At 37.1% G+C, this 27,783-nt stretch overlaps 1 protein-coding gene across 2 annotated transcripts in view; it reads right to left on the reverse strand.

The window, feature by feature from the left end:
* LRRC28 (leucine rich repeat containing 28) overlaps nt 1–27,783 on the reverse strand; it is a 187,016-nt gene that overhangs the window by 21,346 nt on the left and 137,887 nt on the right. For both annotated transcript variants that reach the window (XM_024114926.3, XM_028495206.2), the window contains 2 exons: nt 13,564–13,739; nt 11,680–11,839 (listed from right to left, as the gene is read on the reverse strand). In XM_024114926.3, coding sequence (XP_023970694.1) covers nt 11,680–11,839; nt 13,564–13,739 — 336 coding nt within the window. The remainder of the gene's footprint in view (nt 1–11,679; nt 11,840–13,563; nt 13,740–27,783) is intronic.

Here is a 27,783-nt window from a genome sequence, read left to right on the forward strand (position 1 = left end):
GAAAACTATAAGACACTGATGAAAGAAATTAAAGATGATACAAACAGATGGAGAGATATACTGTGTTCTTGGATTGGAAGAATCAACATTGTGAAAATGACTATACTACTCAAAGCAATCTACAGATTCAATGCAATCCCTGTCAAACTATCAATGGCATTTTTCACAGAAGTAGAACAAAAAATTTCACAATTTGTATGGAAGCACAAAATACCCCGAATAGGCAAAACAATCTTGAGAAAGAAAAACGGAGCTGGAGGAATCAGGTTCCCAGACTTCAGACTATACTACAAAGCTACAGTAATCAAGACAGTATGGTACTGACACAAAAACAGAAATATAGATCAATGGAACAGGATAGAAAGCGCAGAGATAGACCCACGCACATATGGTCACCTTATCTTTGATAAAAGAGGCAAGAGTGTACAATGTAGAAAAGACAGCCTTTTCAATAAGTGGTGCTGGGAAAACTGAACAACTACATGTAAAAGAATGAAATTAGAACACTTCCTAACACCATACACAAAAATAAACTCCAAATGGATAAAAGACCTAAATTAAGGCCAGACAGTATAAAACTCTTAGAGGAAAGAAAACATAGGCAGAACGCTCTATGACATAAATCACAGCAAGATCCTTTTTGACCCACCTCCTAGAGAAATGGAAATAAGAAAAAATAAACAAATGGGACCTAATGAAACTTAAAAGCTTTTGCACAGCAAAGGAAACCATAAACAAGACTAAAAGACAACCCTCAGAATGGGAGAAAATATTTGCAAATGAAGCAACCGCCAAAGGATTAATCTCCAAAATATACAAGTAGCTCATGTAGCTCAATATCAAGAAAACAAACAACCCAATCCAAAAATGGGCAGAAGACCTAAGTAGACATTTCTCCAAAGAAGATATAGAGATTGCCAACAAACACATGAAAAGATGCTCAGCATCACTAATTATTAGAGAAATGCAAATCAAAACTACAATGAGGTATCAGCTCACACCGGTCAGAAGGGCCATCATCAAAAACTCTACAAACAATAAAAGCTGGAGAGGGTGTGGAGAAAAGGGAACCCTCTTGCACTGTTGGTGGGAATGTAAATTGGTACAGCCACTATGGAGAACAGTATGGAGGTTCCTTAAAAACTAGAAATAGAACTACCATACGACCCAGCAATCACACTACTGGGCATATACCCTGAGAAAACCATAATTCAAAATGAGTCAACCGACAAAAAATGTTCACTGCAGCACTATTTACAATAGCCAGAACATGGAAGCAATCTAAGTGTCCATCGACAGATGAATGGATAAAGAAGATGTGGCATATATATACAATGGAATATTACTCAGCCATAAAAAGAAACAAAATTGAGTTATTTGTAGTGAGGTGGATGGACCTAGAGACTGTCATACAGAATGAAGTAAGTCAGAAAGAGAAAAACAAATATCATATGGTAACACACATATATGGAATCTAAAAAAAAAATGGTTTTAATGAACCCAGGGGTAAGACAGGAATAAAGACACAGACCTAAAGAATGGACTTGAGGACACAGGGAGGGGGAAGGGTAAGCTGGGATGAAGTAAGAAAGTAGCATTGACATATATACACTACCAAATGTAAAATAGCTAGTGGGAAGCAGCTGCATGCACAGGGAGATCAGCTCAGTGCTTTGCAACCACCTAGTGGGGTGGGATAAGGAGGGTGGGAGGGAGACACAAGAGGGAGGGGATATGGGGATATACATATGCATATAGATGATTCTCTTTGTTATATAGCAGAAACTAACACAACACTGTAAAGCAATTATACTCCAATAAAGATGTTAAAAAAAAAGTAAAAGAAAGTAATACCCACAAAAAGCAAGGGTAAGGAAATGTGAAACATTTCATAAGTGATAAGTGATTTAACCATATAAGTATTAGATAGAAGATATTATTTTAAAATAAACTAGTAGTGAGTGGGAGGAAGGAGTAAGTTGTTGTAACAGACAAAGGGAAGTAATAAGACAAAGACAGTTCTGTATGCCCTCTAACAAATGGGTCTCTATTGCAAGGCACAACAGTTACCCAGACATCTGGTCCTCTCATGTAATTACTCTGGCTTAAAAGACCATGGAGAATTCCTGAAAGAACCAAGCTCTGTAAATCTGAGCTTCAAAGCAGCCAACTGAAGCCATGCTGTCATCATCACTACCACAGTGCCCTGCTCACAGGAGATGCCCAATGCATGTCTGCTAACTGAATGGATAAATCAATAAATGAGTGGATGCATTATTCTTAGCTATTTGGAAATAACTCCAATGGCTTTTTAAAAATGGAAATAGAAAAAAAAATCCTAAAATTCATATGGTCCCACAAAAGATCCTGAATAATCCAACAAATCTTGAGAAAAAAGAACAAAGCTGAAGGCATCATCTTTCCTGATTTCAAAATATACCACAAAGCTACAGTAATCAAAACAGTATGGTACTGGCATAAAGACAGATATATAGACCAATGGATCAGAATAGACAGGCTAGAAATAAACCCACACATATGCAGCTAACTGATCTTCCACAAGGAAGCCAAGCATATACAATGGGAAAAGGACAATCTCTTCAACAAATAGTGTGGGAAAACTGGATATCCACAAAAGAATGAGAGTGGACCCTTATCCTACACCATACACAAAAAAATCAACTCTAAATGAATTAAAAACATAAACATAAGACTTGAAACTATAAAACCCCTAGAAGAAAACACAGTGGACAAGCTACTTGACATTAGTCTTGGCAATGATTTCTTGGCTATGGCACCAAAACCACAAGCCACAAAACAAAAATAGGCATGTGGGACTACATCAAACTAAGCTTCTAAGCAGAAAAGTAAACCATCAGCAAAAGCAAAACATAACTTACAGAATGGAAGACAATATTTGCAAACCCTGTATTTGATCATGGGTTAATATCTAAAATATATAAGAAACTCCTATCATTTAATAGCAAAAAAACCAAACAATGTGATTTAAAAATGGGTAAAGGATTTAAATAGACATTTCTCCAAAGAAGACATACAGATGGCCAACAGGTATATGAAAAGGTTCTCAACATCACTAATCATCAGGGAAATGCAAATCAAAACCACAATGAGATATCACCTCACACCTGTTAGGATGGCTGCTCTAAAAAAACAAACAAAAAAATAAGTGTTGGCAAGGGTGTAGAGAAATTGGAATCCTTACATATGTTGGTGGGAATGTAAAATGGTGCAGCCACTATGCAAAATAATTCCTCAAAAAATTAAAACTAGAATGATTATATCCAGCAATCCCAGTTGAGTATATATCCAAAAGAATTGAAATCAGGGTCTCAAAGAAATATCTGCACTCCCATGTTCAATGCAGCATTATTCACAATATCCAAAATATGGCAACAAGATAAATGTTTATCGACTGATGAATAGATTAAAAAAATGTGGTATGTACATACAATGGAATATTATTCAGCCTTAAAAAGGGAAATCCTGCCATTTGCAACAACATGGATGAAACTGGAAGACATTATGGTAGGGGAAATAAGCCAGTTACAGGACAAATACTGCATGATTCCACTTACATGAGATATCTGAAATAGTCAAACTCAGAAGCAGAGAGTAGAATGGTGAGTTACCAGGGAATGCAGGGAGGGAGAAATGGGAGTTGTGTGCAATGGGTATAGCTTCAGTTATGCAAGATGAGTAAGTTCTAGAGAGCTGCTGTACAATATAGTGCCTACAGTTAATACTATAATGTGCACTTAAAAATTTGTTAAGAAGGTAGAGCTCAAGTTAAATGTTCTTACCCCAATTGAAAAAAAAAAAGGAATAGGAAGCATCAAGAATCTGGATCCTCAGTTAGGAAGTCAACTAAGAAATATTCTACTTTAACCCAAAATATTAACAGTTGTCATTTCCAGTGGCAGTACTTCCATTTGATACAATTTCCTTTTGCAGAATTCTATTTCCTAATTTTGCTTTGATGATAACATATGACTTGAACAGATTTATTTTGTCTCACCCCCAAATAAATAAGTAGAAAAGAAACCACTGGTCTACTAATATTTTAATAATTAAACATTATTTTTAATTTTTAAAGCGACACCAGTTTGTCGTAAAAATTCAACACTACTCAAAGAAAACCACTGTTACTTTAGTGAGCCTTCAAGACGTTTTCTACGTATTTAACAATTTAAACTTTTGGGTTGGCCAAAAAGTTTACTCAGGTTTTTTCCATAAGATGTTATGGAAAAACCCAAACGAACTTTGTTAGCCAATACTATATATATATGTAAAAGACTATATATATGTGTGTGTGTATATATATATGTATATGTGTGTGTATATATATATATATATATATATATATATATATATATGTAAAAGACTATATATATGTGTGTGTGTATATATATGTATATGTGTGTATATATATATATATATATATATATATATATATACCCATAGCTGACAAAAATTGGATATCACTGTGTAACCTGTTTAAAAACATTTTAACCTAAACTTAGGGGCTTCCCTGGTGGCGCAGTGGTTGAGAGTCCGCCTGCCGATGCAGGGGACGCAGGTTCGTGCCCTGGTCCGGGAAGATCTCACATGCCGTGGAGCGGCTGGGCCCGTGAGCCATGGCCGCTGAGCCTGCACGTCCGGAGCCTGTGCTCCGCAACAGGAGAGGCCACAACAGTGAGAGGCCCACGTACTGCAAAAAAAAACCCAAAACATTTTTACCTAAACTTAAAAAAAAAATTGCTCCAAGAACCTTTCCTTTTCTTTTTTAAACTATATAAAGCTTTAAGCAAAGGATTTTTAAAAGTTCCTTTAGATACATACTATTTTTTAATTGTTATCTTGTGTATTTATAAAAATACATCCTTATTGAAATGATTCTGTAGTATATAGAATTGAAAATTAAAGTCCCCACCTGATTACTCCATAACCCTACATTCCTCCCTTCCAAGATAACCAGTTTGGAGTTAGATCTACATCCTGCTAGATTTCTTTAGAGCACACACACATATATGTATATGTATACACACATACACATTTCAAAAGTATCTTGTTCAGAATATTAGAGCTTATTTTCATTTTATATTTATGAGTACCATTTCAAAATTTCTTCATATGTAGTGATTCACTCAGTAGCTAATTACAGCATAGTGTCTAAAACATGGATTTGGAGCCAGACTTGCTATGGATCAAATCCCAGCTCTGCTATGAGGGCCTGGCCCAGTTTCTGATCTTCCTGTCCCTCAGTTCCACACCCTCCTACTCCTGTAACATGGGGGTTATATTAGGTTGAACCACATGGAAGGCATATGATTCACACAGTTCAATCTAATAATGGTACCTATCTTACAGTACTAAGTAACACAGCTCAACTTTCAGCTGGGTCTCCTGACCCCTAAGGACTATGAGTTCTTTCATTCCAGCCCAGGGCCTCACTGTACAAAAGCATAGATGTCACCACACCAGCGCCTGAGCGTACACTGTTAATATCTGCTATGGCCCAAATTTAACCCAAGCGATATGGGAAGGAACACTAGGATTCTGGGCCATTGGCAATTTCTGTCTCAAAACGTCCTGGTGATTTAAGTGAGACCTTTTGAATGTCTGTGATGGTTAATTTTATGTGTCAACTTGGCTAGACCATGGTACCCAGTTGTTTGGTCAAATATCAGTCTAGATGTTGCTGTGAAGGTATTTTTTAGATGTGACTGACATTTAAATCAGTAGACTTTGAGTAAAGCAGATTATGCTCCATAAGGTGGGCCTCACCCAATAAGTTGGAGCCTTTATAGCAAAGAAGTAGAAGGACTTTTCCTTAAGACAGCAACTTAAAAACCCTGAGTTTGTAGCCTGTTGCTCTGTGAAATTCAGACTCAAGTCTGCAATATCAACTCTTTTCTGAATTTCCAGCCTGTCAGCCTGCCCTGTGGTTTTGGACCTGCCAGCTCCCCAGTCATGTGAGCCAATTCTTAAAATCAATCTGTCTATATTTATTATTTACGGATATAGATATAGATATGTTTTGTTTCTCTGGAAACTGCTAACTAATACAAATTCAGCTACTGGTAAGAGATGCTGCTGTAACAAATATTTAAAAATCTAGATGTGGCTTTGAAATTAAGTAGCAGAGGCTAGAAGAGTTCTGCCTTGAAGAGACTATTGGTAGAAATATAGATGTTAAAGGGTATCTGGTGAGGGCTTACACAGGAAAGAGGAAAGCTATAGAAAAAGCTTCTATTGTCTTAGAGAATACACATATTGTCATGAACAGAATGTTGCTGGAAATACGAGTGTTAAAGGTGTTTCTGGTGAGGTCTCAGACAAAAATGAGGAATGTGTTACTGGAAAATGAAAGATGATCTTTGTTATAAAGCACAGAGGACCTGACTGAACTGTATTCTGTTGGATGGAAAATAGAACTTGTAAGTGATGAACTTGGATACAGGCAGACCTCAGAGATATTGCAGGCTCAATTCCAAACTGCCACAATAAAGCAAATACAGCAATAAAGCAAGTCACACAAATTTTTTGGTTTCCCAGTACATATAAAAATTATACTTGCACTATATTGTAGTCTATTAAGTATGCAATAGCATTATATCTAAAAAAATGTATATACCTTAATTTAAAAATAACTTATTGCTAAACATGCTAACCATCATCTGAGCCTTCAGTGAACTGTAGTAGTAACATCAAAGATTACTGATCGGGCTTCCCTGGTGGCGCAGTGGTTGAGAGTCTGCCTGCCGATGCAGGGGACACGGGTTCGTGCCCCAGTCTGGGAAGATCCCACATGCCGCGGAGCGGCTAGGCCCGTGAGCCATGGCTGTAGAGCCTGCGCGTCTGGAGCCTGTGCTCCGCAACGGGAGAGGCCACAACAGTGAGACGCCCGCGTACCGCAAAAAATCACAGATCCCCATAACAAGAATAATAATAATGAAAAAGTTTGAAGCGCGTCTGGAGCCTGTGCTCCGCAACGGGAGAGGCCACAACAGTGAGACGCCCGCGTACCGCAAAAAATCACAGATCCCCATAACAAGAATAATAATAATGAAAAAGTTTGAAGTATTGTGAAAATTACCAAAAGGTGACACAGAGACAGGAAGTGAGCAAATGCTGTTGGAGAAATGGTACCAATAGATTTTCTTGACACAGGGTTACCACAAACCTTCAATTTGTAAAAAGTGCAATATCTGTGAAGTGAAATAAAATGAAGCACAAAAAGATGGGTATGCCTATATTTAGCTGAGGAGGTTTCTAAGCAAAGCATTGAAGGCATGGCCTGGTTTCTCTTTGCTGCTTACAGTAAAATGTGAGAGGAGGGAGATAAATTGAGGGAATTGTTCAGCAAAAAGGAACCAGAACTTGAAGATATGGAAAATTCTCAGGCTATCTACATTGTAAAAAATGAGAAAGAACGTTCTGGAGAGAACACCAAGGGTGTGGCTGGACAACCTTTTCTAAAGAGATTAGACATGTGACTTGTGGATCCAGTCACCCATTTCAGCAGAAAGGCTGACAGCTTGGACTAAAGAGGACAGAGATGGGACAGGGTAAAGACATTCTGTCAGCCTTCTGGGATTCTACAGGCAGGAAACAAGCTATCAAGTAAAGGGAGGAAGAATAACCCTGGGGATGGGGCCACCTCCTCAGTTCCAGAGGATGGGGCAACTTCCTTGGTTTTAGACAGCAGGGCCCCACTCAGGGCTGAGGAGGTTGGGCCACCACCCCAGTGGGCCTAAAGGACAGAGCATCTAGCCAGAGGATTATTCTCAAGCAATAAAATCTAATGGAATTTGCCCTTTTAAGTTTTGGCCTTCTTTGAAACTCATGACCTCTTGTTCTCCTTTTTGTAAAGGGAATGTCTATCTTATGCCTGTCCCACCATTATATATTGAAAGCAGATAACCAGTCTGGTTTTACAGGTTCACATATGGAGAGGAGTTTTGTCCCAAGGCAAGTTATACCTGAGTTTTATCCATACCTGATTTAGATACTTAAGATGAGATTTTGAACTTGAGTTGATGCTGGAATGGGTTAGGATTTGGGGGGTGTTGGGATGGAGTGAATTTATTTTGCATTGAGAAGGACATGGATTTTTGGAGGACAGACTGTTATGGGTTGAACTGTATCCCCCCCAAATTCATGTTATAGTCCTAATCCCCAGAACCCCAGAATGTGACTGCTATGGACTGAATTGTGTCCCCCCATCCTGCCACCAATTCATATTTTAAGCCCTAATCTCCAATGTGATGGTATTTGGAGATGGGGCCTTTTGGAGATATTAGGTTTAGATGAGTTCATGAGGGTTCCACCCTCATGATAGGATTAGTGCCCTTATAAGAAGAGACACTGGAGAGCTTGTGCACGTGTGCTCGTGTTCTCTGCCACATGAGGCAGCAAGAAAGCAACTATCTTCAAATCAGGAAGACAGCCCTCAACACAACCCAACCACATGCACCCTGATTTCAGACTTCCAGCTTCCAGAACTGTGAGAAATTAAATTTCTGTTGTTTAAGTCACCCAGCCTATGGTATTTTGTTATGGTGACCCTAGCAGAGTAATACAGTAACCTTATTTGGAAAAAGGGTCACTGCCAGTGTAATTAGTTAAGATGAGGTCATTAGGGAGAGCCCTAATGAAATGTCACTGGTGTTCTTATAAACAAGGGAAATTTGGACACTGAGACACACATAGAGGTAAGATGATGTGAAGAGAAGAAGGGAGACGATGGCCATCTGCAAGGATTAGATCCTTCCATCACAGCCCTCAGAAGGAACCAATCCTGCCACATCTTGATTTCAGACTTCTAGCCTTCAGAGCTCTGAGACAATATCTGTAGAAGCTCTGTAAGTCATCCAGTTTTGTGGTATTTTGTTGAGGTATCCCTAGGAAACTCGTAAAATACCTTTGAAAAACCTTGGGAAATACAAAACTTATGAGACACATACATGTGTGGGAAAAGCCAGGCACATGTTGTTATACTAGTAAATAATCCTATGAGTTGACATTCTCAATTTTAATAAATGAACAGTAATTTGGGCAAATGAAAATTTGCTATGCCTATCATGATCAAAAGTTATGAACATACTAGCCATTATTCTCTTCTATAAATATTTGAAGATTTGGGTATTTACTATTTATGCAAAATACTGTAATTTCTCCTTAATTGACTGTATTAAATTTAAGTTGGAACTAACACTCGTATGGGACTTGGTATTTTAGAAGAATATTCAATATGTTCTTGTAAAATAATGCCAGATGTCCACATTAATTTAGATATTGGCTGATACAATGTATTATTTTATAAGAAGCAATGAACACTGAACAGAATATATTAGAAAACTTAAAAATAATATTATCTAGACCTTTTAGAGTTTATGATATTAAAAATATTGATTTTATTTTTAGCAATAAGCTATTGAGATTCAAGTATTTGGTTTTCAATTACAAAAGAAAGTACTTTAAAAACTATGGTAGAAACTAAAGTCAAAGCTTTTAAACACAATCTCCATAGCAACGTGGGAAGGAGCAAAGTCCGGTAGACCAAACAAAAGACACAAATTCTCAGTTTCAGATCTTAACATTAACTCACCACAGAAAGCCATGTTTGTATCTTGGTATTTCATTTTTTGCTATTAACGTGGGCACTTCTGGCTTTTCCTGACAAAAGGGCATTGCCTAAGTCCTATGTATTTGATATACTCATTTTATTAAACTAACACTAATATATTTTATGTTCTAAAGCAATATAAGATATTCACACTGAATTTCCAGGTTTAAGCAGAGAAATAAGTAGCAGTAAATATGCAAATACTTATTGAAAAAGTTTCCCAAATTTCATATAAAGATAACACAAAAATGACTTCATTTAAGGGATCTACTTTATTTGCACAAATTAATTACCATGATAGAAAGAAAGTTTATCTTTTCAAACAGGTATTTAGAATTTTATCAGCTACTAACAGAGCATCCTTACCATACTGAATTGTTTTCATTTTCATATATTTAGTAAGAAAATGTCTTCTATAGGAAACTGTGCAACAACAATGCAGAAGGATTTTACTATAGTTTAATGGAAGATTTTCCTATGATGATATCTTATTAATATGAAGATCATTTGCTAAAGACACATACATAAAATAAATTTTTAAAAATCTTTGAGCTACAAAAAGAGATCATAGTTAAGTCACTTAATATTTATTACATAACAGGCACCATCCTGGGCTCTTTACATAAATGATCTCATTTAATCCTCACAATGACCTTATTAAATAGATATTATTACTATGCTCATTTTATTGATGAAAAGATGAAGCTCAGAGATGTTAAGTAATTTGCCCAAGGTCTCCCACGGGAGAAGTCAGAATCAGGGCCTGTGCACTTGACCGATATTCCCTACTGCTCCTCATAGATGTGCCTATTTCATTAGTTAATTTTATTCATGTAGTAACATACTGAAATCCTGACTCAGTCCTTTCAACTCTAATTTAAAATGGAATTTTACTAAATTTGGTGATCTGATCACCTCTGATCAGAAGCAGCAGATTAGCAAGGTTTGGAGGAGGGCTTCTGTAGGCAGGCACAGTAAAGCAGGAAACATTAAAATTAAAAATACAGAAAGTTGAAACAGGAACTGAAAGTATAGCAAAATAGGATTATTCAGGGTAAGAAAAAGACAAATGCAGTTTTGGGAAGGAGTGGGTAGAGAGATGGAAAAGGTAACTACCATTTGCCGAGCACCCATTATGTGCCAAGTGTTTGCCTTCATCATCTGCTAATCCTTAGATGGCCCTGCCCAGCAGGCTGTTCTTTCCCCATTTTGAGGCTCTGAGAGGTTCAGCACCCTGCCCACGCTTGCTCTCATTCTACAAAAATGATTATAAAGGAAACGCTTCTACGACTCAATAGGGGTAACAAGTTATCCTGAAAAATGTACTAACCCAAAATACCACATTTGATGGATAAGTGAGGTATTATAGTATTTTTTTTCATCTTTGAAAAATGTGAACTTAGAAGATCCTAAATTTAGAAAATCTATAAGCTGAGACTGTGCTAATGGGGGATTTTTCATTTCATGTCCTATTTTTAATTGTCTGATATTCTTTTTATAAACTACCAGAATGGGGGTTTTTTACTTAGTTAACATTCTTAGCAAATTCAAGGCACTGTGCCAAGAAATAGACAGTGGCAAGAGAATGGTATTTGGAAGGGTTAGAAATTCAAAACAGAAACACACACACGCAATGCTCAGCCACACACTTTCAGTTAGCAATGCGAATTAAATAGAAGAGCTGGGCTGGACCCATTATATAACAAATATTTTGTTCTTACATTCCTTATTGCCTAAAGACTATTGTGAATAGGGAAACAGCAGGAAAACACTCTTACAAAGAATGAGCTACTCTAAATAACATATACAATAAAACCGTTCTGTATAAGACCAAAAATGTAATAAAGAGAAATCCAGTTTTCTTGTGATACTGAAAATGTGCATTTGTTTCATGTAGCTGTATGGCAGGAAGCATTCTGTGCCCCTTTAAAGCTGCTGACTTACCAACACTTTTATGTGTCCTCCACCCTTCCCCACGTTCCCACCCCTCACCCAGGTGTAAGCCCTGGTGTCCACTTAGGAATGATTACCCCTGGTGCAGCCCTGCCATTGGCGTCTCTCTCAACGGAAATAGCTTGGGGTAGACAATCGTAAACATGGGCTCACTACACCGGTGACAGTGCCCCAAGGGGCAGTGAAGCAGCTCCAGGAGACTTCTGGGTAACGAGATTGGAGACAGAAAGTCCAGATCTGGAACACAAGAGAAAATCATGCACAAATAAAAAATGAGATTTCCTTAAACTTGGCTTCTTAAAATATTTCTTACTGGTAGCAAATAAGTTCAGTTAGTGAAAAGTACTGCATGTTGAAAATTCTGTTATCTGATAGGCATTGAATAAAAATGTAACATTATTTGGAAATGAAAGATGCTTTTAACATTTTTGATACTAAGAGACAACCTAAATCTACTCTTTTAAGAGAAACCTGAGCTGTCCTGAGGTAGAGGCCAGGAAAGAATAAGACCGAATATTCTTTAAGAACAAAGACTGAAAAGGCATTAAGTTTACCCAGGGAGGGTCTGTAAACTTCTATAAGAGACAGAGAATAAAAAAAAGACTGGGACTAAAGACTAAAACAGACTTTCATTAAATTCTTCCTAAATCTATTGGGTATTTAGAATCTTTCAAGCTAAATTATATTTACTGAAAAGAATGAAAAGGGGAAACAAAGAAATAAAAGAAAATGAAAAATAATGAAACCAAGCTTTTCCTTGTCTCACTCCCATGAGCTGTCACTAATAAAAATAGGGTGTTTCCTCCTCAGTTTAGTCTGAGCTACACAAAAGAAACGTTTAAAGCAAAACATCCCAGTGGCCCAGGCAATCCTGAGCACAAATGTACACTGGGTTACTACTGAGAGTAAAATATCTAGTAGAGAGAGAAACGGTCATGATGAGGTGACACCTAAAAATCACTGAATCATCTTGAGGAAGGAAATACAAATTATCTCATCTTTTATATCTGTCCAGACTTATCAATAACCATTTTGAAAAATGTAATTTGCTCATAGGTGAATAATTTCAGTTTTCTGTTTAGTTTTTAAAAACGACTTAATTTGTATTAGACATTCCTGGAAGGTTAATGTTAGATGTTTTTGTATGCAACTTTTTTTTTTTAAAGCAAAGACAAAACATTTAGTAGTTTTAAAAGCACTTGAAATGTATTTTCTTATTAATGTTGCCTAGTGCTTTCTTAAAGCATCACAGGTCCACTCCATGTCACCTATGACATCTACACACCACCAAATCCTGTGGTAATACTGCCAAAGGCTCCTGAAATTAATTTCCCTTTAGGTATATATATTTCTCAGGTGTAAGGAGGTTACAAGGCAAAAACTTGCTCTGTTGGAAGAAGTACCCAACTTTGCTTTAAGGATAAGATCTTTGCACATTTTTCGATACGGAAGGAAGTACCTCTGCCAGCCTTCTCACTTCCACCAAATATGTGCTCCCAAATACCAATTTATCTCATTTAAACTGCATAGTTTAACTTTTAACCTCTGTTCTTTGTGACTGAAGACCATATTTAGTGAATGCTTCTCTGTGTCTGTAGGGGGTGCTGAAGGGCTCAGTGTTGATAAAATATTTTAATATTAAAATATAAAATATTAATATTAAAATAAAATACTAAAACTTTTCTCTTATAAAAAATGTTCCATTATACAACTATGAAAATGTACTTAATGCCACTGAACTGAACACTTAAAGATGGTTAAAATGGTAAATTTTATGTTATGTACATTTTACCACAATTTTGAAAAATGAATACCAAAATAGCATAAAACACAATTCCTAAGATCACTGAATAAGAGGCAGGAAAAGAAAAAAGAAAAGAAAAGAAAAGAAAAAAGAAAAGAAAAAAGGAAAGGAAAGGAAAAGAAAAGAAAAGGAAAGAAAAGAAAAAAGTCCCAGGTACCTTTTAGAAAACTGTGGTAGGTGTGATGCAGACTCCTCATGGCCAGCTCTTGCAGAGGCAGGACGTGATCCTTCTCTGTCCCTATGGCCTTCACCTCAGCCGGGAGGAAAACTGTTAGTTGCCCTGATGAAAAGGAAAGCAGCTTCACCTCGGAAACTTGAATGGGAGCACCACAGCTACAGAAAGACACACATTCACAGTAGTATTAGCCAAAAGGAAATGACTATATGTGCCAATAAAAATGTTAATCAAAATATACATTTAAAATTTTAAGACATTGATGAATTAGCAGAATTCTTTTCAAAGTGAACAGATGCTATTCTGAGTTCCTTAATAAAACCTGGCATAGAAATTTAGATGCATCATTTGGAACTCAGCTAAATCTTCACTGAGGTCCAGGCACTTCCAGTAAGGACAAACTTAGAAGAAATTTCCTTCATAGGGTCTATACAATTTGCTTTGTAAGCTCTATTCATCCTCATTTTCTTACCCTTTCCAAGTTTATGTTTATTGAAATTTTAAAAATTAAAAGGAACAAAGAGTACTCTGTTTAGGTATAGTACCATGGTTTAACCAAATTTTTGTGTTGGGGGAAAAAAACCCTACAAAGCAAACAGATTTGTAATGAGAGCAGATAACTTTATTGGGTCCTTCCATAAACCTGTGAAGAAAATATTCTTGGCAAAGCCTATTGAATAAACCAAGTCACATCCTATTCCCTACAGCCACTCATAACCAGAAGGCAGAGACATCCTTGTTCCTTTAACTACAGGGTTACCAAAACTCAGGAGTCCAATCTCATTCTACCTCCTGTCTGAGACCACCAGCTTACTTAAAAGTCTCAACACTTTTCTTCTCTAACAACAAATAGGTGCCAACAAACCTTGGCTCTCCAGATACAATGTGAGATAATCTCCCTACCCTCAACTAGAAACAGGCAATGAAGAAGGCACAGGACTGGAAGGCAGAAGCCCTCAGCTTATTTGTTCATTACAAGTTCCTGCATTTGCTCATTCCTTTCATCAGAAAACGTTTCCAGAGCACCTACTATATACCAGTCAAAATACTTAAATTAAAAAAAAAAAAGATGATCCCCTTCCCTTGAAAAATGTAATAATTACAATATAATTATTCTAATATTGGGTCAGAGAAGGTGGAGGAACTGGCTTTTTCTAAGGAATTAGGGAAGGTTCTACAGAGAAGACAGTATCTGACCTAGAACTCAATTAATTTTACTCAATTTCTCCACTCAGCTTAAGAAAAAAGAACCTCAGAAGGCCAAGCTGGCCCTCCTACTAAGCAAAACCTCTATCCCAAAAGGAACCATTTTTCCAAATTCTAACATTATAGTTTGGTTTTGCCTTCTTCAATAGCATGAAGAATCCTGTGTCTGGCTCCTTTTGTCAACATTATCTTTCTGGGATGCATCCATGCTACTGCATGTACTATAGCTTATTCATTTTCATTGCTGTGTAGTACTGGTAAACATATGGGCTGTTTCCAGTGTGGGGCTATTATGAACTTTGTTGTATATATTATTTAATATATATGAGCATAAAATTCTGCTGGGGATATACTTAAGATCAGAATGAAGCTTATTATAGTGAGGAGAGATGGACAATTAGAAGATAAACACATGCTAAAATAGAGCGAAGAGGGGAGTGAGAGCTGTACTACTTTAGATAATATAATCAAAGAAAGTCTTTCTGAGGAGGTGACATTTCAGCAGAGACTTGATTGAAGAGAAGAGTTAACAGCCTGGTAGGTACCTTAAACTGAGGACAAGGAACTAAGAGTTCAGGGGTCCAAAGCAGCAAGAGTTCACAGGACAGAGAACCTTAGGGGAGAGAGATGTACAGAGAGAGAGAACTCTGGAGATTTGCAGAAGGTTCTGCTTGAGTATTCAGATGAGTACTGATCAGCACATATGAGGAAACTACCTGAGGCTGGAAAAAGGACGAGCTGAAAAGATTAAAGGTAACAGTGCCCAGCAGTCACAGAGGGTTGGAAATAGTGCCTGCTCTTATCAGTCAGACTTGAACCTCATAATTCAAGGGGCATTGTGTAGAGTACACAAAAAGGTCTTATCTCAGTAGTGGTGAATAGTTAGTGCTAGACTGAACACCATTCCATTCCCACCTAACAAATCCTTAAGAGCCATATCTGAAAAGATTAAACTGTTTCCAGTTAAATGTATCCCAGAACATATATCAAGAATAGTTACATGAATACAAAAATATCCAGCACTCAGCATCATAAAATTCACACTGTCTGGCATCCAACCAAAAATTACCAGGCTTTTCAATATATGACCTATGATGAGGAAAAAAAAATGCAACTGAAAACAACCAAGACAGATGTTAAAACTCGCAGGTCATTATAACAATAATTATAATTACTGCATAGAAGGACATGTTGCATACATAGCTCTCACCTAAAGAAACCAGAAATAAGAGAGAAAATTAAGCCCTAAGTAAATAAAAGAAATAATAAAGAGCATAAAGAAAATCAGTGACATAGAAGAAAGGAATAGAGAGAAATCAGTGAAAACAAAAGCTGGAACTTTGAGAAGATCAATAAAAACGATAAATCTCTAACTAGTCTAATCAGAGAGAAGACACAAATTACCAATATCAGAAATGAGAAAGGAGGTATTGCCCGATTTCTACAGATAATAAAAATATAAGAAGCCACTTTATGCTAATACAAAGTCCTTGAAGGACAAAAATTAGCAAAGCTCACTCAAGATACAGAGAAGTTGAACAGCCCAACATTTATTAATGAAGTTGAATTTGTAGTTAAAAGGTTGGAATACTTCCCAACTCATTCTATGAAGCCAGCATTATCCTGATACCAAAACCAGATGAACACACAACAAGAAAAGAGAAACAACCAGTATCATTCATGAACATAGGTGGAAAAAGTCTAAACAGAATTTTAGCAAATTGAATTTAACAATGTATAAATTCATATGACCAAATGTTTATCTTATTAATCAAGATTGTATTAACCTTAAAAAAAATCAATGTAATTCACTATTTTAAAACCTAAAAAAGAAAAACCATATAATCATTTCAATAGATGTGGAAAAAGGGTCTAACAAAATTCGACATCCATCTGTAATTTAAAAAACTCTCAGCAAACTAGGAATAGAAGGGAATTTACTAATCTGATAAAGCACATGTATGAAAAAACAAGTCAATATTATACTTAATGTTGAAAGACTGTTCTCCCCATAAGTTTAGCAAGACAAACGTCTGCTCTCACTGCTTCTATTTAACATTGTACTGGAGCTTCTAACCAGTACAGTCACAAAAGAAAAAGAAATAAAACGTGACCATATTTGAAAGGAAGAAGTAAAACTGTCTTTCTTCTCAGAAGACATGAGTGTATGTAGAAAGTCCATGATAATCTAAAAAAAACCCTACTGGAACTAGTAAGTGAGCTTGGCAAGTTTGGAGGATACAGGATCAGGTATTTCCACATGGTTGCAACAGTCAATTGGAAATTTAAAAACCTTTAAATACCATATACGATACTATGAAAAATATGAAATACTTAGAGATAAATCAGACAAAAGATGTCCAAGACAAGGAATTAGACATTTATTGTGATCATGGGCTGGGAGACTTAATATTGTTAAGATGTTAATTCTCCTCCAATTGATCTAAAGACTCAACACAATTAAAATCACAGGCTTTTAAAAATATATATTAATTGAAATTTTGATTCTAAAATTTATATAGAAATGCAAAGCAGCTAGAATAGTAAAAAAGATTTTTTTTAATTTTAAGACTTATTGTAAAACTATGGTAATCAAGACAGTGTGGTATTTGTGTCAAAACAGACAGATAAATGGAGCAGACAGAGTATCTAGAAATAGACCCACAAATATATGGACAACTAATTTTCAACTAACATACAAAGGAAATACAGTAGAGAAAGGATAGTATTTTAAACAAATGGTGCTTGAACAACTGGTATATCCATATATAAAAAAAGGAACTTCAACCATACCTTGTACCATACACAAAAATTAACTCAAAATGAATCATAGACCTAAATGTAAACCTAATTCCTTAAAAATTCTAGAAGACAGCATAGGAGAAAACCTTTGTGATTTGGGTTACACTAAAAGCAAGATCGATAAAGGGACAAATTGATAAATTGGACTTTATCAAAATAAAAATGTCTGCTCTCCAAAAGGCCCTGTGAAAAAATGAAAAGGTAAGCCATGGACTGGGAGGAGATCCTTCCAAAGCATATATATTATAAAAGACTTTTATCCAGAATCTACAGAGAACTTTCAAAACTCAATAATAAGAAATACCCAAGGAAAAAATGGGAGAAAGACTTAGACACTATATCAAAGCAGATATATGGATGGCAAATAAAACATAAAAAGATGCATACCCTTATTTACTAGGGAAATGAAATTTAAAAACATAATGGAAAAATCACTACACACCTAGGATAAAATTTAAAATATGTAAGAACTGATAATATCTTATATTACAGGTGGGAATGTAGAATGTTACAGTTTTTTTTTTTTTTTTTTTTTTTTGGTACGCGGGCCTCTCACTGCTGTGGCCTCTCCCGTTGCGGAGCCCAGGCTCCGGATGCGCGGGCTCAGCGGCCATGGCTCATGGGCCCAGCTGCTCCGCGGCATGTGGGATCTTCCTGGACCAGGGAACGAACCCATGTCCCCTGCATCGGCAGGCAGATTCTCAACCACTGCGCCACCAGGGAAGCCCTACAGTTATTTTTTTAAAGTCTGGCAGTTTTTCCAAAAATTAAATATACATGTACTGTATGATTCAGACACTCCACTCCTAGGTATTTATCCAAGGAAATTTAAGTCTAGGACCTTTAAAAGACAGTCTACATTTGTTCACATCAGTTTTATCTGTAATAAAGCCAAAAACTAGAACCAACACAAATGTCCATGAACAAGTGAATGGAAACAACCTGCGGTATATCCATACAATGGAACTCTACATAGCAATAAAAAAATGAACTGTTGATCCACACTACATCATGTATAAATCTCCAAATCCCTATGCTGAGTGAAAGAAGACAGAGAAAAAGAGAGTATATACTGTTTGATTCTATTCATATAAAACTCAAGAACATACAAATTTATTGACAGTAACAGAACACAGATCAGGGGTTGCCTGGAGATAGGATGAAGACAAGGAAGGAAGGATTACCAAGGGGCACGAGGAAACTTAGGGTGGTGGTGGATATGTTTATTATCTTAATTGCAGTGATGGTTTCAGAGGTACGAATGTATGTGTGTGTATACATATATACATCAAAACTTTTCAAATTATATATATACTTTATATAGGTGCAATGGGGATAAAAGCCTAACTGGTGTGAGAGAATAGAAAGAAGTGGAGAAAGTGGGTATAGACAACTCCTTCAAAGAGTTTTTCCCTAAAGGGAAGCAGAAAAATAGTGGAGAAGTTGGAGAATAAAAACAAAAGGTTATGTGAAATAAGTACACCATAGAGGAATACATACAGCATCATTCAATTTACACAGAGTTAAAGAAAAGATATAAAACTTGACAATACACTATATGGGGATGTATTTACATATATTAAAATCATAACTCAGTGAAAATGAATGATAAATACAAAATTCAGAGTAGTGGCTAACCTTGGAGAAAAAGGAGGAGCATACATGGAAGAGAACCATACAGGGGCTTCAAAATTGTTAGTAATGTTATTTTTGTAAGCTAATGATATTTACACTGATGTGCAGGGTCAAAATATGGAAGCTTTCTAGTCAAATATTAAGAAATGACCCTCTTACCTTAGTTGATGCAAAAGGGAGAAAACTTAAGCAGAAAGGTATCCCATGGATGCTGGTGGACTTACCATTTCTTTGTGGATTCTGAATCATACCCCTTAACACAAGCAACACTGTATTCAATGAGCCATGGCTACTCTTGCCTACAGGCCAAATTGGGCCTGGAATTTTCTATATCTTGTCATTCCAGATACAAATTTTACTCTTCCCCAAATCTAATTCCTTTATAAAGTCTTTCCTGACATCATCTTTTACCAATGATATATCACAACGTTTGATGTTTCTAAATCACACATTATCTAACTGTATTATGGGAGTTCTGTTGTTAACTCATTGAATGTGATTAGTTTTCTCTTCTATCTAGCAGTTCTATATTGGTGCCTAAGCAGTTCCAAACACGGATTGGTTGTTTTGAGTCTTCACACACAGGAGAAGAAATTTGAAGGAGAAAAGATAAAAAGGAAATGGTGAAAAGAATACTGAGTCATCCACGTGGTGCCCAAAATGAAATAATTTTGGGGTAGTTCGTGGGGGTCCAGTCTGTCTCAGGAGCAGATGTGCCAAAGATATGAGCATCACATTATCTGTATTTGGTTACCCACCAGGATGGCAACATTTAAGGAAATGGTTATTTAGGAAAATACAGTAATCTGTCAAATGGAAAATGTCTCATTTATGGATTAAATTAAATATATCTTGAGTTGTGTGTTTATCAGTGGTGAACTATGAAGAACCACAATATAGCCTAGTTAAATTTGTTAAGAGAATGACAGACAAGCCACAGACTGGGAGAAAATATTTGCAAATCACATATTTGATGAGAAACATGTATTCAGGATATATAAAGAACTCTCAAAACTCAATAAGAAAAAGCCCAAACAATCCAGTTTTTAAAAAAAGGGCAAAAGATTGGAATACGCTTCACCCAAGATACAGCTGACCCCTTGAACAACATGGGTTTGAACTGCGTGGTTCCACTTAAACATGGAATTTTTTCAATCATAAGTACTACAATACTACACGATCCAGGGTTGGTTGAATCCACAAATGTGGAATCGCAGATGCGGAGGAACCCTGGATATAGAGGACTGACTATAAGCTATACGTGGTTTTTGGACTGTGCCGAGAGTCCGCCCCAACACACGCATTGTTCAAGGGTCAACTGTACATGGAGGGCAAATAAGCATATGAAAAGGTGTTCAACATCAACAGTCATTAGAGAAATGCAAATTAAAACCATGAGATAGTTCCCACTTATTAGAATGTCTGAAAGAAGAAAATACTGACAAGAACTCTCATGAAATACAAAACAGCACAGCCATGTTGGAAAACATTTTGGCAGTTTTTTGTTGTTTTTTTTATGTGTGTGGTACGCGGGCCTCTCACTGCTGTGGCCTCTCCCGTTGCGGAGCACAGGCTCCGGACGTGCAGGCTCAGTGGCCATGGCTCACGGGCCCATCCACTCCACGGCATGTGGGATCTTCCCGGACCGGGGCATGAACCCGCGTCCCCTGCATCAGCAGGTGGACTCTCAACCACTGCGCCACCAGGGAAGCCCTTGGCACTAACCCGCGTCCCCTGCATCAGCAGGTGGACTCTCAACCACTGCGCCACCAGGGAAGCCCTTGGCAGTTTTTAATAAAGTTAAACATATGCTTACCACATAGCCCAGCAAATGCATTCTTAGATATTACCCAAGTGGAATGAAATTATGTTCACACAAAGCCCCAGACATGAATGTCTGCAGTAGCCTGTGTCATTTCATTTATATGACATTCTGGAAAAGGTAAAACATAGGGACACAAAACATACCCGTTTCCAGGGACTGAGGTGTCTCCCGAAGAAAAGAGGTTCATTTTAAAGGGACATGGGGGACATTTTGGGGGTGAATGAACTGTTCTAAACCTTGATCATAGTGGTGGCTATACAACTGTATGCATTTGTCAAAATTCACAGTACTATACACTAAAAAGGGTGAACTTTTCTGTATGTAAATTAGCTTAATAAAACAAGCAAAAAACAAACAAACAGTACCATTGTGTTAAAGCACAGTCCTAGAGCCCTCTGTTCTGCTGGTCATTAGCCTTTTAGTTGCTGGATTATGGGGAGATCTTAGGGGAAAGGCAGACACAGCAGTGGGGGACCTCAGGGGCTTTTAGTTCAATAGCTATTCATTAACTTGTGTAGAAATACTTCAATACTGTCAATAATTTAACAGCTAGTATGGGTACACTAGTGCAAACCAGCTGCACAGTGGCCTGCCAACTGGTGTCAAAATCTCTATGATATTTTTCTTTGATTTGCTACTTTGCCTTTATCCCTCCTACTTTCAAAACCTCAGTTGACCCTATGTGATCACATAAACATGAAGAGTCTGTAGCAGCACAATTGTGACTTTGCATGAGTATTTCTGTGGGTTAGAAAGGTATTACCCTTATGAAGCATTTTGTGAAGATGAGGAAATAAATTTAAATTTTACTTTATAATTACTATTTGTTTCTTAATATGGAGAAAATTAAGATGAGAGGATCATATCCAAAATGCTATTATGCAGTATGGCCACTAAGTCTGGAAACACAGGCAAACACATAATAAGTGACTCTTTTGATGATATACAGCAATACATAGTATGATGATTAAATTATTGTATCAACTTGGCTAGGCCAGGGCACCCAGATATTTGGTCAAACACCAGTCCAGATATTTCTGTAAAGGTATTTTTAAGATGAGATTAACATTTAAATCAGTAGACTTTGAATAAAGCTGATTACCCTCTATAATGTTGAGTGGGCCTTGTCTAATCAGTTGAAGGCCTTTAAGAGGAAAAGACTGAGGTCCCCCAAGGAAAAATTCTGCCTCCAGACTGTCTTTAGACTCAAGCTACCACATCGTCTCTTCCTTGGGTCTCTAGCCTGCTCTGCGAATTTCAGACTTGCCAGCGCCCACAATCATATGAGCAAATTCCTTAAAATAAATCAATCTCCCTCTTCCTCTCAGTGCAAGTCCCCCCACCTACACAACACATACACACACACACACACACACACACACACACACACACACACCCCCTATCTCTCTCTCTCTCTATTGGTTCTGTTGCTATGGAGAAGCCTAATACTCATGGTAAAGCATATTATTTGTTTACAAACTTTATAGCCATACTTTAGTTATGAGAATCCTGGACAAAATCATAGAACAATAAAAATATAGGGTAAAAAGCAAGCAAGCGATTCATGAATAATTACTTCATACTGTATTGCCTTAACAGCTGCTGCTTCTTAACCTTACAATTGTTGATGAACTCTACAAGGAACACTGCCCAGAGTTTAACAATAACAAATAAAGGTTTAGGGCTTCCCTGGTGGCGCAGTGGTTGAGAGTCCGCCTGCGGATGCAGGGCATACGGGTTCGTGCCCCGGTCTGGGAGGATCCCGCGTGCCGCGGAGTGGCTGGGCCCGTGGGCCATGGCCCCTGGGCCTGCACGTCCGGAGCCTGTGCTCCACGGCGGGAGAAGCCACAGCAGTGAGAGGCCCACGTACCGCAAAAAGGTTTAGAAAACTGAAAGCCAGACTTTTCCTAACGCGTTCTCTGTCTCCAGTAATTAGAAAGATTAGGTTTCTGACAAACTGCTGAAAAGACTCACATTAACAAGTATGTGGATCCTCATTTTATATATACCTTTGACAATTCTTTTAGCAGAAGTTCCTACTCTTCACCGCTGGCTGCAAACAGCTAATTAAATTCATTTTACGATACTTCTATTAAATGCCTTGTCTAGTTAACGTTGGAGAAGGGTTGCAGCTATGTAGAATGCAGGCTACAAGGTAGGAATTCAATGAGTTTGTAATCTTTCTGTTGGCCATAGCCAACCTCCCTTGACCTCATCAGATACCAAATATCCACCACACTACATGGAATGATGCAGGAACAAGAAAGGTATTTTTCATCCCTGTTCTCAAGAAGCTAGTAGAGAGGCTCAAACATACAGAGGTGATTCTAGACCAAGGAGAAGAGGGAGACAGTATATGTAGCGCAGTGGTTAAGAGTGTGGACAATGAAGCAGATAATAACTCTACTGCCATCTAGCTTTGTGACCTGAGACACTTTACTTAATCTTTCTGAGCTCTGGTTTCTTCATTTCTAAGATAAGAATGATTATCACAAGGGTTGCTGGGAGGATAATGTGCAATATGCAGATAAATCAATGAGTACACTGCCTGGTACACAGTAAAGGTTAAGCAGTGTTTATAGCTGTGCTTTCTCTTTATTATTATAATAAATGATTTCTGGGGATAATATACATGGTGTGATGGTTAAATTTTTGTATTAACTTGGCTAGGCCACGGCACCCAGATATTTGGTCAAACACTAGTCTAGATGTTGCTGTGAAGGTATCTACTGTTGAAAACAAAGATTAACATGATGATATTCCAGGGAAAGGGAACAGGGATTCAGCTCTGTGAATGCACAGGGCAGATGGGGTTACACAAACAGTTCTAGTGGCCAGACTGTCAGGTCCATGGAAGAGAATAGCAAATGGGAGAGAAGGCCGGAAAGGTACCTGTCTTGAAAGCTAGTGTCGCTCATCTCAATAAGAAGTAATCATGAAATGAACTGTCAGTAAAGAGGGATGGAAGCTCCATGATATGTTCAGTTCACAATAAAATGAAATAACTAGTAGCTGGCAATTGTTAAGCCTTGGTATCTTTGATTTCTAACTCGATAGTTTTTATTACTTTAGAATAAATGCTGAGGTGGTTACAAAAAAGATTGTACATTCGAACCCTTAAGTGAGTTATTAAAATGAGTTGAAGTCTGCTACAAATGTCAGGACCCTTGGCTTAGTTACATAAATAATTTATAACAATTATCACAATTCCCTTTCAACGCAATGTTTTCAGAGCTGCCATTCAGCATTTAAACCTAAACAAGCTAAATGAATGGTAACATCATTTTGCCACTGAGACTATGCTCCAAAACATGTATGTGATTTAGCAAATTAATTCATATGCATTTTCAAAATTACCATGCCACCAACCAAAGTGTTAAGAGTAAAGAATTAGTTTCAATTCCCTTACCAAAAGAACCCAAGTAACTGTCTTTTATACTTTAGAAAATATACTGTCATCCACATGCTCATTATTGGGGGAACTGCTACCAGATTAACCCTTTTTAGCAAAAAAGTTTTTTTTCAGCTTAAAATAAGAGGAAAAGTAAAGGGAAAAAGTAGATATGGAGAAGGAAAGAAATTATGTCACCCTGATAGAATAAGCCTTGGTTTGGATAAAGCATCTGTCCTTTTGGCAGAGCCTCTTTAAGGCTTAGTTTTGTTCCATCTGAGAATGCATTTATTTTACTTTCATTCTTGAAAGGTATTTTTGCTGGTTGCTAGGTTGACTGGTTTTTTTTCTTTGGCACTTTAAAAATATCATTCCACTGTTTTCTGGCCTTCAAAATTTCTGATGAGAAGGCAATGGTCTTTTGAATTATTTCTTTGTATGCAGTTTGTGATTTTTCTCTGGTTGCTTTCAAGATTTTCTTTTTATCTTTGGTTTTCAGCAGCTTTGACTGGGTACGGTTTTCTTTGTAATCTATATTACTTAGAGTTCACTGAATTTCTTGAATATGTAAATTTATGTCTTTCATCATATTTGGCAAATTTTTGGACAATATTTCTTCAAACAATTTTGTTGTTGTTAAAGCCCCATTTTCTCTCTATTCTCCTTTTGGGATGACAAATATCAGGCTTTTTGGTACTGTTTGGCAGGTCCCTGATGATGCTGATGTTCATTCTTGCTTTCAATCTTTGTGTGTGTGTGTGTGTGTTCTTCAGACTGAATAATTTCTATTGATCTACCTCCAAGTTCACTGACTCTTCCTCACTTATACCATTCTGTGTTAAGCTCATCAAGTAAAGTTTTTACTTTCCATGACACTAGGTCATATTTTCTTTATCCTTCAAATGTTATTTAATTTTGGACTGTACCCTGGACATTTTGAAAGTTATATTGCGGATACTCTGGATTCTGTTATATTCCTCTAAAACTTAAAAGGAGTGTCACTATTTTTGTTTTAATAAGCAATTAATTACTACATTGGAATCAAACAACAAACTGTCACTTGAGTGACAGCTCAAATCATACCTCAGTTTTTTTTAATATGTAGCTAGGCTGCTTTGTGCCTGCCACACGGAGGTGTGGTTCAAGTATCTAGTATAGCTTGTTTTTTGTGCGTAGGCAACCCCCACACAGAAATGGACTGTGATCCAAAGGATATTTACTAGTATGTTGATTTAACTCAGAACTCTGAGTGCATTTCTCATAAAGACAACTCTGTTACCTTGAGTGGTTATATTAACAAACCATTTAACCAAATCATTTATCTAATTTGTACCCAAATCCAGCTATAATTGCTTATTTATGTAAGAAAAAGCAAAGTAGTGGCTTGGTTTCTTTTTCTCATAATCAGACAACTGAGAAAATAACTCTGGTATAGGGACCATTAAGTTCTCCTGAGTAAGCAAATGTGCCAATTACCACTTTTTAAAATTCTAAAATGGGAGGGACTTCTCTTTCGAGGTAAAATATAGAAGGATGGAAGACATATGTTTTTGTGGTAACAATAAGAAAAATCCAGACAAAATAAAAATCATACTTTTCCAAGAGGCTAGCAAAGAGCATGAATGCAAGGAATCTGTGATAGCCATCCTCCAGGATGGCTCCCATGCTGCTCCCCTCCTGGTAGTTTCCTCTCACAATGAATAGGGTTAACCTGTGTAATCAATAGGATATAATAGAAATGGCAGTGTGTGACTTCAAAGCTAGGTCATAAAAAGGCAGTCCTATGCTCTAAATTTTCACCACTCTACTTTTCTCTTAGGGTATTTATTTTTTGTATTACAGTTATTTTTATATATTAGGATAAACATCTAAATTATCTTTTCTACAATTATTAGCACAGCGCTGACTTGCTAAAGTTCAATAATTATTTGACAAATAAATGAACATAGAATAAGGAGGAGCTAACTTTATTCACATTTCTATGAATATCAAAGATAATTTTGTGAGACTTCTGAGATTTCTTGAAACTGTGCAACATTTGTTATTAGCTATTTTAATACCTTTTAATATGCCTTATACCTGGTTCTCTATTTTCCTTCTGAGATGTGAATTTTATATATATATATATCAGACATTTTTATATCATGCCACAGGTCCCTAAATCTGTATTCATTTTGCTCTAATTTTCTTAGACTGTTAATCAGAGAAGGGTAATACAATTCTTTCAGAGGAAGCACAGTACAGCAGGAGCTGATGTGTTCTTTATTCCAGACCTACCTCTGGGCTAGAAGGAACATGTGATGGTGGTAGAGAACCAAGTGTGCTGATCCTTCTATTCTCAGCTTAAATATCAATCTCTTTGGAGAGAACTAGCACTGAGCTTGTTTAATTATTGACTGTTCACTTGGATCCCTAGCTAGATTATGAGGTCTAGGAAGGCAGGTACTGAATTGTTTGGCTCCTACATTGTATGTCCATTGTCTAGACAGTGACCAAACAGAGTAGTTGCTCAATAAATACACACTGAATAAACAACCGAACCAAGATCCTTGTTCAGAATCAAAAGGTACACTTTCTAGGCCTCAAATACCCTTATGCTCTTTATATAAGATTTACCTTAGAACCCTGTTCTACACCTTGCCCCTCCTTTTCCCAAAGCACCCCCACTTTGACTTGGAATGGGAGAGTCCCTTTGCACATATACAACAGATAAAAGAGATAAAAGAAGGGGAGCCCCTAAATTCTGTTGCCAAGACTTCAATAGTCACCATGTATTCGAATTCTGAATACATTTTTGCCACAGAAATATTTTATAAGTAAGTATAATTTGGGGGGTGCAAAATGGGTTAAATGACCTTTTAATGAGCTGGCTAGGAGTATAACCACCAGAACCGCTTCTATAAGAAATGCATTCTGAGTTAAACCAACAGATTAAAAATACCTTTTGGATCACTGTTTATTTGTATGTGGGATTGCCAACACTCCAAAAACTATTAATATTAGAAAGCTGATTGTTTGATAACTGTCTTTTTAAAAATTTTATTTATCTTCTTATTACTACTACCAAAGGAAGATGCTAATAATAATAAAAAGTGTAGACTATCTGCTAGTAATTTGCATATTCTGCCTTACTGTTTTCTCGAAGATTTGGAACTCTCATAAAATTCACTACCTCTGGGGCTTCCCTGGTGGCTCAGTGGTTGGGAGTCCGCCTGTCGATGCAGGGGACATGGGTTTGTGCCCCAGTCCGGGAGGATCCCACATGCCGTGGAGTGGCTGGGCCCGTGAGCCATGGCCGCTGAGCCTGCGCGTCCGGAGCCTGTGCTCCGCAACAGGAGAGGCC

The sequence above is a fragment of the Physeter macrocephalus genome, chromosome 11 (assembly GCF_002837175.3).
Source record: "Physeter macrocephalus isolate SW-GA chromosome 11, ASM283717v5, whole genome shotgun sequence".
Classification (NCBI taxonomy): Eukaryota; Metazoa; Chordata; class Mammalia; order Artiodactyla; family Physeteridae; genus Physeter; species Physeter macrocephalus.